Consider the following 16,293-nt stretch of genomic DNA (forward strand, 5'->3'; position numbering starts at 1 on the left):
TTATGTTTTTCGCAATCACGAGTGTGTGTGTGTGTGTGTGTATGTAGGCGTGTGTGGGGGATATGTGTGTGTGTAGGGGGTATGTGTATGTGTGTAGGCATGTGTGTTTGCGTCTATGTGCAGGCATGATCGTGTAGGTAGTTGTATGTATGTGTGTATGAGTGTTTGTGTGTGGGGGGGTATGTGTGTGTAGTCATATGTGTCTGTGTGCAGTCATGAGTATGTGGGTAGTTGTGTATATGTGAGTGTGTTTGTGTGTGTATGTGTTTGTGTCTGTGTGCAGGCTATGAGTATGTGGGTAGTTGTGTATATGTGAGTGTGTTTGTGTGTGTATGTGTCTGTGTGCAGGCATGAGTGTGTGGGTAGTTGTATGTGAGTGTGTTTGTGTGTGTATGTGCTTGTGTATGTGTGTAGGTGTATGTATGTGTGCGTGTGTAGTTGTGTATGTATGCGCGTGTGTGTAGGACATGGATGGAGACGGCTTTCGCTGTAGGAGCAGCATCGTGAGGAGCCGCTCAACGGTGATGCTGCGGAGGGTGCTGGTGGGAAAATAAAATCATAGGAACGGCAAAAACAGTCAAGTGAGAACAATAAGCAATCGTGATTGCTCAAAATAACTATTCCCGATGACTTTCAAGTAAAAACTCAGGAGGTATTTTTCAGAGTGTTCAACAATACCTCCTTCACACAGTATCCCAGAGAATGGAATGCCTGGAAAAATTCTTCTTGTTATGCCTTTTGTCTCCAAGTTCTGCTGTTGATAAAGAGCGTTCCGATCAAATTCAAACATGACCGTAACCAAGATTACAGATATTGAGGTTTTTGAGGAAAACTTTTTCGCGATAAACATTTGAGAAAACCGTCCATTGCAATTGATGCAGCGAAGTTGAAAAAATTCGAAAAGGTGGTGCAGGTTCGAGATGAACAGGTTCGACTTATTTGCAAATGTTATAGTAGCTGTCTGACTGTATATCGTGAAAATAACTCATGAGAAGTAGAATAAAACTTCCCTTAGAGTAAATCTCGAAAGATAACTATTTTTACTTCCTTTTACAAAAAAAAAAGGAAGTATTGCAAATGTTCACTCAAAAATCGGCCTTCATTTCCATTTTGCTCACCCCCGAATGAATGTTGAGCTTTTTTGTTCAACCCGACCACACGTGAATATGTGCCTAGGAACGTACAGACACCCGAAATATCCATTTTGACGATCCCCGAGTTAATTACGACGAGTTTTCTCGTGACGTCTGTATGTACATATGTATGTGCGTATGTGTGTATGTATGTCACATAACTCACAAGAACGGAATGTCCTAGAAAGTTGAATTTTGGTACTTAAACTCCTAGTGGGGTCTAGTTGTGCACCTCCCCTTTTGGTTGCATTCGGGTGTTTCTAAAGAGGAACGTATAGACACGCGAAATATCCATAATGATGATTCCCGAGTGAATGACAACGAGTTTTCTCGTGACGTCTGTATGTACTTATGTATGTGCGTATATGTGTATGTATGTCGCATAACTCAAGAACGGAATGTCCTAGAAAGTTGAAATTTGGTACGTAGACTCCTAGTGGAGTTTAGTTGTGCACCTTCCTTTTTGGTTGCATTCGTATTCTCCAAAGGGGGTCTTTTGCCCCTTTTTGGGGGGAAATCGTTGTTAATTTCGACGTAAACTCAAGTGGTGTTATAATTTGGCGCACACTTGGCGATATATCGCCAGGCTTCAATTTGGCCACTGTTGGTGATATTTAGAGAGTAAACAATTGAATCACTTTAAAATTGCCAATGATGGGAAAATGACATTAAATTGGCGTAAAAGGAAGTCACGTGATCCACACATCAGCCCGTTTTAAATTAAATAATACCTTATCGAGAAATGTCTCCCGCGGCGATTTCTGTTTTCATCACCTCGCTGATTTTAATCAAAAATTGTTAAGCCAAACGTCCATCAAACTAATAATCTGAAGGCTTTAGAATTACGAACAGGAAACCATATGATTTTGTAATGATGGAAAAAAGTTGCTATTGAAAGAACTTAGTAATCCATGTCTTTGGACGAATAAATTGTTTGCCCTCCTGTCCCCCGAAATTCTGCCAGAATTTTAAGAAAACGAGCCGAATTTAGTGAGTTTCGGAGAGGAACTCTTATCTACTTCGCACGCTTTGTGGATGGATGTCCTGAAGCATGGCAGACGGTGAAAACGAGCGGTACTTTCATTTCTCGCCAAGTCTTTAAATTTGGCGACTTTTCTTATAATATCGGTTGGCTTTAAGACCTTACATCTCGATAACGGGGACACGAGAACAAGCAATTTTTGTGACCAAAAAATGTCTCCTTAGATTGCTACCTATTTTTACTTCCTTTTACAAAAAAGGAAGTATTGTATTCGCGAAAAAATTTTCACTCAAAAATCGACCTTCATTTCCATTTTACTCGCCAACGAATGATTTTTTTTTTTTTTTTTCGACTCGACCACACGTGGATAAGTGCCTAAGAACGTATAGACACGCGAAATATATATTTTGACGATCCCCGAGTTAATTACAACGAATTTTCTCGTGACGTCCGTATGTACGTGCGTATGTATGTCACATAACTCACGAACGATAAGTCCCAGAAAGTTTAAATTTTTTACGTAGACTCCTAGTGCGGTCTAGTAGTGCACCTTCTCCTTTGGTTGCATTCGGATGTTCCTAAGGGGGTCTTTTGCCCCTTTTTCGGGGGAAAGCGTTGTTAATTCCGATGTAAACTCAAGTGGTGATATAATTTGTCGGACACTTGGCGATGTATCGCCAGTCTTTTGGTCGCCAAGTTTTGTCGCAAACTCGGCGACAAATTTGGCAAATTTTTTTTTTAATCCGATTTTAATTTGACCACCTTTGGTGATATTTAGAGTGTAAACTATTGAATCACATTAAAATTGCGGGGAACGGGGAAATGGCATTAAATTGCAGTAAAAGGAAGTCACATCAGCTCGTTTTTTTTTCAATATTACACAACTCATGTGGTTAATACTGCCGTGTGCAGGTAAAAGGCAGTAGCTGCAAATTATTTCTTTTTTTTTTTTTTTGCATTTTTGTCATTTATTATAAGTTAGCTTTATTGTACAAAGTGGCTTATTTGGTTTCCATGGAAAAAAACGTCTAATTCCAACATTTTCCTATTGTTAGTCTGGAATCCAACAGACATTCCTTCAAATATAATCAAGCAATTTTTTTCAATTTAAGTAAATTACAATTTTCATTGAAACCATAACATGCTTACTTACTTTATATTCAATAATTCATTTTAAAAATTTTAAAATATTGCTTACTTTTTTTTAAAAAATTCAAAACATTTGGGAAATTTTCAATTTTTAAAAATCCCTAAGGCTGTTTTGTTTTTAAACTAATACAAAAAAAGCTTTTTGCTAAACGATCACAATCATCATCTCTAAAAATCTGTGCATTCATTTACTTTTGTGTTTACTAGAAAATTTTCCGTGATCAATTACGTAAAAAATCGTAATTTCTTTCAAAAAAATTTGTTTTTTAAAGATATAACATGCTCTAAGCATTTGAGTCATTTATGAAATGCTTATCCAATGCACAGTTTTGTTAAATATATTATCCTAATTGCAAAAAGCATTACTTTAAAACTGTGTATTTATTAGAAAAAAATCCTTAGGGATTCTTATGACACGAGAACACAAAAAAACGATCATCGAGGAAAATCAAGTTAAAGTTTTCTTTTTGCATAAGAACACATAGCGAGCATGACCTAAAACCATTCATACCTTTTTAAATATTTGAACTAAAGCATTGAAACTTTTCCCCTGTGTTTGGACTAGTGTTTAGTTTCGAAATAGGCAATAAATTTTTTTTTGATCGTTTGGTCATTTTTGAGGTACTGAAACCCCTTAAAGAAAAGAAAAAAAAGCAAAATAAAATCGCAGTTTTGTGAGCTTAATTTAAAAAAAAAAAGGAAATTGCATCAAAAAATTAAATAAATTAAAAAACAATAATAATAATTTAAAAAACGTGTTGAGACTTGAGGTTACAAGGGCGCATAAGCGGGAGGGCGCATTGACCCTCGGGCTAATGGGCCGAGGGGTCGGTCCACCCCTGGCAGAGTCAGAGTCGGAGTGGTGGAGTCGAAGGCGGACTGATTTTGAAGCAAATGATTCGGAGTCAAAGTCTATAAAATTCAAAAGGTCGGAGTCTGTCATTTTCCCTCCGAATCCTGCGGAGTCCGAGTCAGAGTGGTGGAGTCGAAGCCGGACTGATTTTGGAGCAAAGGATTCGGAGTCAAAGTCTATAAAATTCAAAATGTCGGAGTCTGTCATTTTTCCTCCGAATCCTGCGGAGTTCGAGTCAGAGTAGTGGAGTCGAAGGCGGACTGATTTAAGAGCAAAAGATTCAGAGTCAAAGTCTATAAAATTCAAAATGTCGGAGTCAGTCATTTTCCCTCCGAATCCTGCGGAGTCCGAGTCAGAGTGGTGGAGTCGAAGCCGGACTGATTAAACAGCAAAAGATTCAGAGTCGAAGGCTTTAAACTTCAAAAGGTCGGAGTTGATCCGTATCCCTCCGAGTCCTCTACTCTGTCAGGAGTCTGAGTCATTTCCCCGACTCCGCAGCCTTGGGGCCGTATGATTCGGGACCCAAGATGTCTGCCGAGTCAGCATGACGCAGACGTAGGAAGTGATAAAAGTCCCCAGCAGAAGGGGTTCTCCGGGACGGATGCCAAGTGGGCCACTTTGTGACCTCCTGTCCTCTGTGACGTCGTTGGCACTCTTTCCACGAGCCACTCGTCCTCATCTACGCATGCGTGGAGAGAAACGTCTCGTGGAGGGGGTCTTCCGTTGATTAATCCACCCACGCAGATAGACATAGTTAGGTGGATGCAAATAGATAGATACAATTAGATATACCTGCCAGGAGATCACACATAGAATGAAAAACAATTACAACGAGCTGATGTGTGCATCACATGACTTCCTTTTGCTCCAATTTAATGTCATTTTCTCATTATTGGCAGTTTTAATGTGATTCAGTAGTTGACTCTCTAAATATCACCAACAGTGGCCAAATTAAAACCAGATTTACAAAAAAAAAAACCGCCAAATTTGTCGCCAAGTTGGCGACAAAACGGTGACCAAAAGATGGCGATATATCGCCAAGTGTCCGCGAAATGATAACACCACTTGAGTTTACATCGAAATTAACAATGATTTCCCCCTAAAAAGGAGCAAAAGACCCCCTTTGGAGCATTCGAATGCAACCAAAAAGGGAGGGGCACAGCTAGACCTCATAAGTACTATATTTCAAGTTTCTAGGTCATTCCGTTCTTGAGTTATGCGACATACATACACACACACATAGGTACATACAGACGTCACGAGAAAACGCGTTGTAATTAACTCGGGGATCGTCAAAAACGGATATTTCGGGTGTCTGCACGTTCCTAGGCATCAATGCACGTTTGGTCGGGTTAAAAAATAAACTCAACATTCATTCGGCGGTGAGCAGAATGGAAATTAATGTTGATTTTTGAGTGAAAATTTTTTTGCGGACACAATACTTCCTTTTTTTGTAAAAGGAATTAAAAATGACAGCAATCGAAAGAGCATATTGAGACATTTTTTGACACAAAAATTAGTTGCCCTCGAGCCCTCTTTTTCCAGGTATAAGGTCTGAAAGTCTGCTGAAACTTTAAGAAAGTCGCCAAATTTGAATGCTTGGTGGGAATTTGAAGATCCGTCTCGATTTCACCGTTAACACGTGGCAGGACATTCACCTGTAAAGAATGTAAAAAATATCTTCTGTTTCTCGCCAAAATTCGCTAAATTTGGCTCGCATCATCCCATTTTCAACATTAGCTGCAATTTTTCAGCTTTTTAGTGCAGTTTTTGCATTAAGTCAAAATTTCGAGCCAGGAGAGACATTAAAAGTGGCCTGAGGAGCGTTTCTTCACAATTTATTGCCTCATATTCAAAAAATTTGGGGACAAAAAAGGAGGTGTCATGGAGCACCCTCTTAAAATTTGAGTAAGAAGCTAAAACTTCTACAACATAATACTATTAGGAAGTCGAAAAAAAAAAGGGGGTGTCCTAGGAAGCTCACAAGGTGACGCAGGTCCTAAAAGTTCGAGATCATTTGCTGTTTATTACAGTGATGACGTCGCTGGGTCCCTCCTTCTGCAAGAGTCAAAATTTCCGAGACCCAGCGTCAATTCCGCGACGGATCCACTTTTTCACTCGCGATCTCTCCACCGAGATCGAAGCATCCGATCGAAGGAAAGTGAAGTTTTAATTGCGCGGGTCGGACCCGTCCGAGCGAAACGGTGGTCAAACAAAACGCTCGACTGAACACTTCCTCCTCTACACTCGGCTTCGCTGCCGAAAGTCCGATGTGCTCGCTTTTTTTTTCCCTCTCTTCTTTTAACGAATGCGGTGCTTTTCTTTCCACTTCTCGGAACTGTCTTCCGATGACGTGACAGGAATCCGCAATCGTAATCGTTTGAACTTTAAAAGTACGATATCGGAAGGAAATTAATTTCGGAAGTGAATGTAGGAAATAGTAAAATTTCGCCGGTCATAGAATTCATCTATACAAATGAATTAAAGCACATATGTCGCTCGTTTGCAAGAAGCGTGCCACAATACGATATTTTAAATTTTCTTTCTTTTTACTTCCTTTTACAAAAAAGGAAGTATTGTATTCGCGAAAAAATTTTCACTCGAAAATCGGCCTTCATTTCCATTTTTCTCACTCACGAATGAATGTTGAGTTTTTTTTTTATCGACCCGATCACACGTGGATATATGCCTAGGAACCTACAGACACCCGAAATATCCATTTTGACGACCCCCGAGTTAATTACAACGAGTTTTCTCGTGACGTCTGTATGCACGTATGTATGTGTGTATGTATCTCGCATAATTCAAGAACGGAATGTCCTAGAAAGTTGAAATTTGGTACGTAGACACCTAGTGGGGCTTAGTTGCGCACCTTCCCTTTTGGTTGCGTTCGGATGTTCTTAAGGGGGTCTTTTGCCACTTTTTTTGGGGGGGGGGGAAATCATTATTAATTTAATCGCCAGTCTTTTGGTCGCCAAGTTTTGCCGCCAACTTGGCGACAAATTTTGCGTTTTTTTTTTTTTTGAGCAATCACGATTGCGTATTGCTTTTATTTGACTGTTTTGATGTCCTATGATTTTATTTTCTCACCAGCACCCTCTGCAGCATCACCGTCGACCGGCTCTTCACGATGCTGCTCCTCGGGCGAAAACCGTCTCCAGGTTGCGTAAATGTCCTACACTTACACGCATACATACACGCACGTACACACATATACATACACCTACACAAACACACACCCAAACACATAGACACCTACACCTACACACAACTACCCACACACTCATACCTGCATGCAGACACAAACACATATGCCTACACACATACACATCCCCCCCACACACAAACAATCATACTCACAACTACCCACACACTCATACCTGCATGCAGACACAAACACACATGCCTACACACAACTACCCACACACTCATGCCTGTACACAGACACAAACACACATGCCTACACATATACACATCCCCCCACACACAAACAATCATGCTCACAACTACCCACACACTCATACCTGCATGCGGACACAAACACACATGCCTACACACAACTACCCACACACTCATGCCTGTAAACAGACACAAACACATATGCCTACACACATACACATCCCCCCCACACACACAAACAATCATACTCACAACTACCCACACACTCATACCTGCATGCAGACACAAACACACATGCCTACACACAACTACCCACACACTCATGCCTGTACACAGACACAAACACATATGCCTACACACGCACACACATATCCCCCTACACACAAACACACTTAAATACACACGCCTACATACACACACACTCGTGATTGCGAAAAATATAATTTGAATTCAAGAGGTCAAAAATCAAATCAATATTTCTCTTTTTTCTAATCTGGTATCGATTTGGCCACTGTTGTTGATATTTAGAGAGTAAACTGTTGAATGACATTAAAAGTGCCAATAATGAGAAAATGACATTAAATTGGAGTAAAAGGAAGTCATGTGATGCACACATCCGCTCGTTTCGCTTAAAGGGCTTCAAATGACGTTATTTTCTTCGGAAAATAATGACAGATTTTTTGTTCTAATATGAACCAATGGAGAGCACGGAAAACTTACTTTTTTTTCCAGCAAATATCCTGAAGAGTTCAACCTCAAATGTTTCTCCTGTAAAATTTCAATTCTGCGTATTGCGGCACTCTTCCAAAATGAGCGATGTGTATATATGTATGTTCCCTATACAAATCCACAGTTTACGTCCGATCTCGACCAAATTTGGCAGGGAGGTACTGGGTACCCCCCAGAAAAAACGTAGGGGGGTTTCGGAATGCCAAAAAAAAAAAAAAATAATAATAATAATAATTTGAATTTTGACAGCTTGAATTCAAATTATGTTTTTCGCAATCACGAGTGTGTGTATGTAGGCGTGTGTGGGGGGTATGTGTGTTTGTGTGTAGGGTGTATGTGCATGTGTGTAGGATGTATGTGTATGTGTGTAGGCATGTGTGTTTGTGTCTGCATGCAGGTATGAGTGTGTGGGTAGTTGTGAGTATGATTGTTTGTATGTGGGGGGGGGGGGGATGTGTATGTGTGTAGGCATATGTGTTTGTGTCTGTGTACAGGCATGAATGCGTGGATAGTTGTGTGTATGTGTGTGTGGGGGGGTATGTGTATGTGTGTGTAGGCATATGTGTTTGTGTCTGTGTGCAGGCAGGAATGTGTGGGTAGTTGTGTGTAGGTGTGTGTGAGTGTCTGTATGTCTGTGTGTATGTGTGGGTGTCTGTATGTGTGTATGTGTTTGTATGTGTGTATGTGTTTGTGTATGTGCTTGTGTATGTGTGTGTAGATGTGTGTGAAGTGGTTATGTGTATGTGTGTGTAGGCATATGTGTTTGTGTCTGTGTGCTGGCATAAGTGTGTGGGTAGTTGTGTGTATGTGTTTGTATGTGTGTATGTGTTTGTATGTGTGTATGTGTTTGTGTATGTGTGTGTAGGCAAGTGTGTTTGTGTATGTGTTTGTATGTGTGTATGTGTTTGTATGTGTGTATGTGTTTGTGTATGTGTGTGTAGGCAAGTGTGTTTGTGTATGTGTGTGTAGGCATGTGTGTTTGTGTCTGTGTGCTGGCATAAGTGTGTGGGTAGTTGTGTGTATGAATGTGTATGTGTTTGTGTATGCGTGTAGATGTGTGTGTAGATGTGTGTGTAGTGGTTATGTGTATGTGTGTGTAGGCATATGTGTTTGTGTCTGTGTGCTGGCATAAGTGTGTGGGTAGTTGTGTGTATGTGTTTGTATGTGTGTATGTGTTTGTGTATGTGTGTGTAGATGTGTGTGTAGGCATGTGTGTTTGTGTCTGTGTGCTGGCATAAGTGTGTGGGTAGTTGTGTGTATGAATGTGTGTGTGGGGGGGTATGTGTATGTAGGCATATGTGTTTGTGCCTGTGTGTAGGCATGAATGTGTGGGTAGTTGTGTGTATGTGTGTGTATGTATGGGTGTCTGTATGTGTGTGTGTTTGTGTATGTGTGTGTAGGTGTATGTGTATGTGTGTTTGTGCGTGTGTGTGTAGTTGTGTATGTATGCGCGTGTGTGTAGGACATGGATGCAACCTGGAGACGGCTTTCGCTAGAGGAGCAGCATTGTGAGGAGCCGGTAGACGGTGATGGTGCGGAGGGAACGGTGGGAAAAATCAAAGGAACGCCAAAAACAGTCAAGTGAGAACAATAAGCAATCGTGATTGCTCAAAAAAAAAAAAACGGGTCCATCACTCGAAGGGACCTGAACTGGAACTTTCACTTTGCCGCCGACCCCCGACGCCACCGTCCAAGCGTGAACGACAGCAGCGACACGCGCGGCGGCATTCGCAACTTCTCGAGGGCTGTCGTCTCGAGCGTCTAATGACACAGCCCCTCTCTATTCATGCGCCCTCCAGTGCAGATATTTGCGCTGCTGCTTGGCCCGGGGCGGCTTATTTCCGTTCGCTAACGAAGGCGGGAAGGGTTCGATTGTTTCGAATCCCCCTCTCCGAGAGGATTTTTGAAGTGGTCGCGCGCGGGCTCGAGAGTTTGATTTGAATCAGATGGCATCGGACGGGAGCAGACGATCCCATATATAATAACGAGGAGAGTGGAGGGGCACATAATTGGTTAATTCTCCATTCAATTCCGGGGCTTCTTTTCTCAATTTCTTTATCGTCTTTTGAAAACCGAATTGCCGAGCCCCCGCGGGGGATCCCGAACCTTTTGAGGCACGTTCCGAAAGTGGGATTCATCGCCATAATTAGCTCCAGACATTCTATGGAGGGTTCGTTTCGCTTTTGAAAACATTCTATTTCGGCGGGACGTACGACATGGTCTGTTTTTGAGAGCATTTAACGAACTCCTCAGACGATATTTCGACAAAGTTTTTCCATTGTTGGATGGCAACACCGCTCGGGGGCAAGGCAAATCAACAGCTTCACCCTATAAGGACTCAGTCATCGAGGATTTTGATACATTTGGAAGATCTTTTGATGGCTATCCCCACCGACCGTTTTTCTTCCCCAAGATCTAGAGGCCACTCGGAATCCGCATGCCATTGTTTCAAGTTCCATTGTCCCCTTTTCACTCCTGAGACCAACCCTCTTTAAGCAAGAAACACGTGACTCATTTGGCTTTGAGAAGTTAATTCGAGAATTATCTCGTCCCCTTTCAATTCAATGACTACATTTTTTTTGAACAATCACGATTGCTTATTGTTCTCACTTGACTGTTTTGGCGTGCTATCATTTTATTTTCCCGCCAGCACCACCGTCGACCGGCCGCCTCACGATGCTGCTCATCTGGCGAAAACCGTCTCCAGGTTGCGTCCATATCCTACACTTACAAGCATACATACACGCACGTACACACACACACATACATAGGCCTACACACATACACAAACACGCATACATACAAAAACCTACACATACACACACAACTACCCACACTCATGCCTGCACACAACTACCCACACTCATGCCTGCACACAAACACATATGCCTACACACATACACAATACCCCCCACACACAAAAACTCATACACACAACTACCCACACACTCATACCTGCACACAGACACAAACACACATGCCTACACACATACACATACCCCTACACACAAACCCACATGCCCCCACACAAACCTATAAACACACATACCTACACACACATACACAATAACTCACACACAAAAACTCATACACACAACTACCCACACACTCATACCTGCACACAGACACAAACACACATGCCTACACACATACACATACCCCCTACACACAAACACACATACCCCCACACAAACCTATAAACACACATACCTACACACACATACACAATCCCCCACACACAAAAACTCATACACACAACTACCCACACACTCATACCTGCACACAGACACAAACACACATGCCTACACACATACACATACCCCCTACACACAAACCCACATACCCCCACACAAACGTATAAACACACATACCTACACACATACACATACCCCCTACACACACGCCTACATACACACACACTCTTGGTTGCGAAAAACATAATTTGAATCCAAGAAGCCAAAATTCAAATTAATTTTTTTAATTTTTTTTCCAGCAATTGACATTTCTGTACCTCAAAGCCAGACTTACGTAAGTCACATTATTACTGCTTTGCGGAAAACCACTTGTCCGGTGCGTACAAAGATTAGGAATCGAGCAAATTATGAAGGATTATTTCATTTTTTTTTTAGAACTGCGGAGTAACGGCTAAATAAGAATAGTCAATTTTTGGACTTACGCTAGTCTGGACCTGAAGTACAGGTTTATGTAGTTTATTCTGATTTGAACACAAAAATGTACAAGGTGTTCCAAAAATGACTGATACATTTGAAAAATCAATAAAAATTTAAACGGGCAGCGGTTCAATTACGAGTATTTCGTTTGTTGCATTATGCTTGGAACAACAGTAAATTTTCAGATTTTTCGAAATTAGTTACAATGTTCCTCAACAGATGGCGCTGCAGGTATATAGAGGAGGCTGCAGGTGTGAATGTCTGAAAATTTACCGTTTTTCCAAGTATGTTGTAAATAAACAGTCTATTTCTGTCGCTGCCCGTTTAGTTTTTATTGATTTTTTAAATATACCGGTTATTTTCTCAATCTTACACGGTTTTTTTTATACCTTTTAAAATACCTGCAGCGCCATCTGTTGAGGAACATTGTAACTAATTTTCAAAGTTTGCCTGTCTGAAAATTTACTGTTGTCCCAAGCATAATGGTGCATTTCTATCGCTGCCCGTTTAAGTTTTTAGAGATCTTTCAAATGTATCAGTCATTTTTGGAACAACTGTATTTTTACACGCAACTAACTCTAGCCTTATTCTAAAAGAAAACCGAAAAATATAAGATTCTATAGAAAAAAGTAGAAGTGGCAAATTAGACTATGTTTATCTCCGTATTTTGGGAGACTCCCGAGAACAAAAATTTTTTGCGGTATTTGAAAGAGATGATTTTTGAGCAAAGAAGAGAGATATTTTTTTCAAATAACTATAAGATATTGCGTTACGCGTAGTTGCTGAAAACTTAAGTAAAATATTCAGATCAGTTGCATTTACTATAGTCCCGAACATAAACAATTGTTTTGGCAATGCTTCCTCAATATTTCGGAGCTTTCGGAATCGCAACTTTTTAAGTTGAGCCACTTTTCTTTTGGGAGTGCGATATACATATTTTTTTAACCTTCCTGCTGGCGCGCGTATCTCAGAGATACAACTAAGAGGTCATTTCGTTGTATAGTTTCATCCAGATAAACGTAAACCTAAGGCGTATCATTGAAAGGTGGGGTAAGGTGGAGAAAAGATAGCGCTACGAACTTAAGTTACTTTCCCTCCTCCCCTAGAACTGTTTCTAGACATCAGTGAGTCTTTCTAGCGTCAGTAGCAGTCTGCAACATCAGCTGCTTGTATCCGAGAGATACGCGCGACAGTTTAAGTAAGTTTCTGTTGCATCCGATTTTTTACTTGTGTTATTGTTTGAGTTTTAAATGTTACGATGTGTTTTTTAAGTACGACTCAAAGAAACACGATTAAACGGTGCTGCTAAAACCTTCCTATAACAGCAAGGAAAATTGAATGTAACAAGAACGTGTGTACCTTTCGGCTTCAGTTCTAACATAAAACTCAACGAAACATAAAAATGACCTGAAATCATAATCCAAACTGACAACTAGATTCGAGAGATTCAGCAGCGAGATATGCCAAAAATTAATGCTTATAAAATTGTGAATCTGATGAGAGATACGAGCAACTTTTCATGTTGGTATAAAGGCTGCACTCGTTGGAGTTTTCGAATTGTGATATTTTTTGTGAATAGGTATTTCCGGTAAAGCGATTGGAGAAATACCGAATACCAGTACAGTACGGGACCCAAAATCCGGAATTCTCCGGACCAGGACCTTCCCGGATTTTGGATACTGACTCAAGGACGGATACAAAGGAGAGAAAATCGCCCTCATCACTCCTCCCTTGAGGGACACCAGTAATTTTTCCGAACTGAAGTCCTAAAACGAAAGTGCATCCTTAAAAGACGTTGAGGAAGAACATGGGTTCAAATCTCCCTCCTCGAAACTTATCGGAATTGAAGTTTTAAAAAAATAGGAAGAGGAGGCCTTCTTCCGGGACGCGATTGTGGACATCCCGTGCAGTGTTAACGGAGGAATGGGTTCAGTGACTTTCCTTCCGGTAATTTTTCGAAACTGAGGTTCCAAAAAGCGCAATTTTAGACAACTTCGATGATTTTAGGAAGTGAAGATTAAGAAATATTTCCCGGAATTATCCAGGGGTGATTGTGAGTTCATCAAAAAATACCTGAAAGTTTCAAAGCGTGAACGGGGGGGGGGGGAATCTTTGGCCCCTATTACTTAAGTGCACCTTTGCCATAGTGTTAAATAGTTCTGAGTCAAAATATTGTGTGCACATTTGATTAAATTTTTAATGAGTTACAAAGATTCTTTTGAGCTGGTGTTATACAAAATTATCTTGACATTTGTCCATCTTAAGGGATAGGTGTCCATCTTAAGGCTCTTGCAGGTATATTTGATGAGTATTATATAATTTTTAAAAAATTGCGGAGGTAGGGAGATAAAAGCATAACAAAAAAAACATAATTCCGGTATTTTCGGACATAAAAATACCGGAAATACGTCCGAAAATATCGGAAATTCGGTAAAATACCGGAACACAATCACCCCTGATTATCATAAAAATGGGTTTCTAAAATAAAAATGATATGGCAGTTCCGCACTTTCCCCCATGCAGGTGTAAATCGGTTACGTAGTAAGAGGTAGGAAAAAAACAAGCGCAAAAATTTCTGGATCTTGTACTGACTCAAAAAATAATGAAAACTCTTCTGTCGTGCTATATTTGTTGCGTTTTTCCTGGTTTTGTTCATGTTTGCGCAAAATTTCTCTCACTTTTTGATCAAACTAAATGAAAGTACACTTCATTACGCTAAAACAAAAGTCGGAGATAACTTGCAGCGGCGTAGTCCGCGGATGTTTTTTTTTTTTTTTTTTATATTTTTTTAATGCCTCAGTGGCCGAGCGGTCTGAGTGACTGCTTAACATCGGCTAACTTGAGGCGGTGGGTTCGACTCCCACCAGCGCTCCGGTTGTACTTTCCCTTCTTTGTGATGTAAATTCTTTCATGTGTTGTTTATATGTGTAATAAAATATATCATGCGTAAATGAGGCAAGGCACTCAGTTTGCAGTCCTTATCAAAAAAAAAAAAAAAAAAAAAAAACAGCGCAATTAAGCACCGAAAGAAAGAAAGAAAGTTTTAAATGCAATGTATCCACCGATACAATAAATAAATCACATTTTTATTGTACCCACCGATACAATAAATAAATCACATTTTTATTGTATCCACCGATACAATAAATAAATCATTTTTATTTTATTATTATTATTATTTTCTTTTCGGTTCTTGGTTCTATGAGAAAGGGAAAAAAAATCGTTCCTCAAGCATCGTTCAACAAGCAATTACCGAACGTTGACACTTTTTCACTTTTAAAACTAAAAAAAAAAGGGATTAAAAAAAAAAATATTAGAGGAAAAAAGTTCCGGATTTCGGGATTCTGGACCAACGAAGAGAGGGCGCTCACCTGCATGTTGCAAATCCTGTACTTGGTGGAGTCGCCCTCGCAGGCTCCGTTGTGCTCGCACTTCCGCAGCGAGTAGGTGACTCCGCCGTTGCAGCTCCGGGAACAGGGGCTCCAGGAGCTCCACACGGACCAGCCCTCGCCGCCCGCCTTGCGGCCCTCGACGCCATCCTAGGGGAGAGAACAAACACGAGATCAGACGCACAGAGACAATACTGAACGAGCTGGTGTGTGCATCATATGATTTCCTTTTACTCCAATTTAATGTCATTTTCTCATTATTGGCAGTTTTAATGTGATTCAATTGTTTACTCTCTAAATATCACCAACAATGGCCAAATTGAAACCAGATTTTTTAAAAAAAAATCGCCAAATTTGTCGCCAAGTAGGCGACAATACTTGGCGAGCAACAGACTGGCGATATATCGCCAAGTGTCCGCCAAATGATAACACCACTTAAGTTTACATTGAAATAAAGAATGATTTCCCCCCAAAAAGGTGTAAAAGACCCCCTTTGGAACATCTGAATGCAACCAAACGGAGAGGTGCACCACTAGACCACACTAGGAGTCTTCGTACCAACTTTCAACTTTCTAGGACATGCCGTTTTTGAGTTATGCGAGGTACATATGTACACACAGACGTCACGAGAAAACTTATACTAATATATAACATCGAGGGCCGCCCGCCTTGTGGCCCTCAATGGCATCCTAGGGAGGGAGAACAAACACGAGATCAGACGCACAGAGACAATACTGAACGAGCTGGTGTGTGCATCATATTACTTTCTTTTACGCCAATTTTAATGATAAAACATGGACGACCGAGCCTCGCTCGGCTTTAAAAGAATTATTTTTTGTCAAATTGTGTTTTTTTAAGGTTCAATACTTCTCCAAATATACTTGAAAAGCTTCACGTTAACGAAATATTAAGCTCTCGACCTTCTTATAACACTAAAGTACCAAACAAAGAAGATTCTGAATGTCATTAAAACAACATTTTGCTTTAA

The 16,293-nt window shown here is 40.5% G+C and overlaps 1 protein-coding gene across 1 annotated transcript in view; it reads right to left on the bottom strand.

Moving 5' to 3' along the window:
- LOC129226160 (ADAMTS-like protein 3) overlaps positions 1-16,293 on the bottom strand; it is a 116,476-nt gene that overhangs the window by 22,431 nt on the left and 77,752 nt on the right. The window contains exon 3 of the mRNA XM_054860761.1: positions 15,288-15,455. Coding sequence (XP_054716736.1) covers positions 15,288-15,455 — 168 coding nt within the window. The remainder of the gene's footprint in view (positions 1-15,287; positions 15,456-16,293) is intronic.

This window comes from Uloborus diversus, chromosome 7 (assembly GCF_026930045.1).
Source record: "Uloborus diversus isolate 005 chromosome 7, Udiv.v.3.1, whole genome shotgun sequence".
In the NCBI taxonomy this organism is placed as follows: domain Eukaryota; kingdom Metazoa; phylum Arthropoda; class Arachnida; order Araneae; family Uloboridae; genus Uloborus; species Uloborus diversus.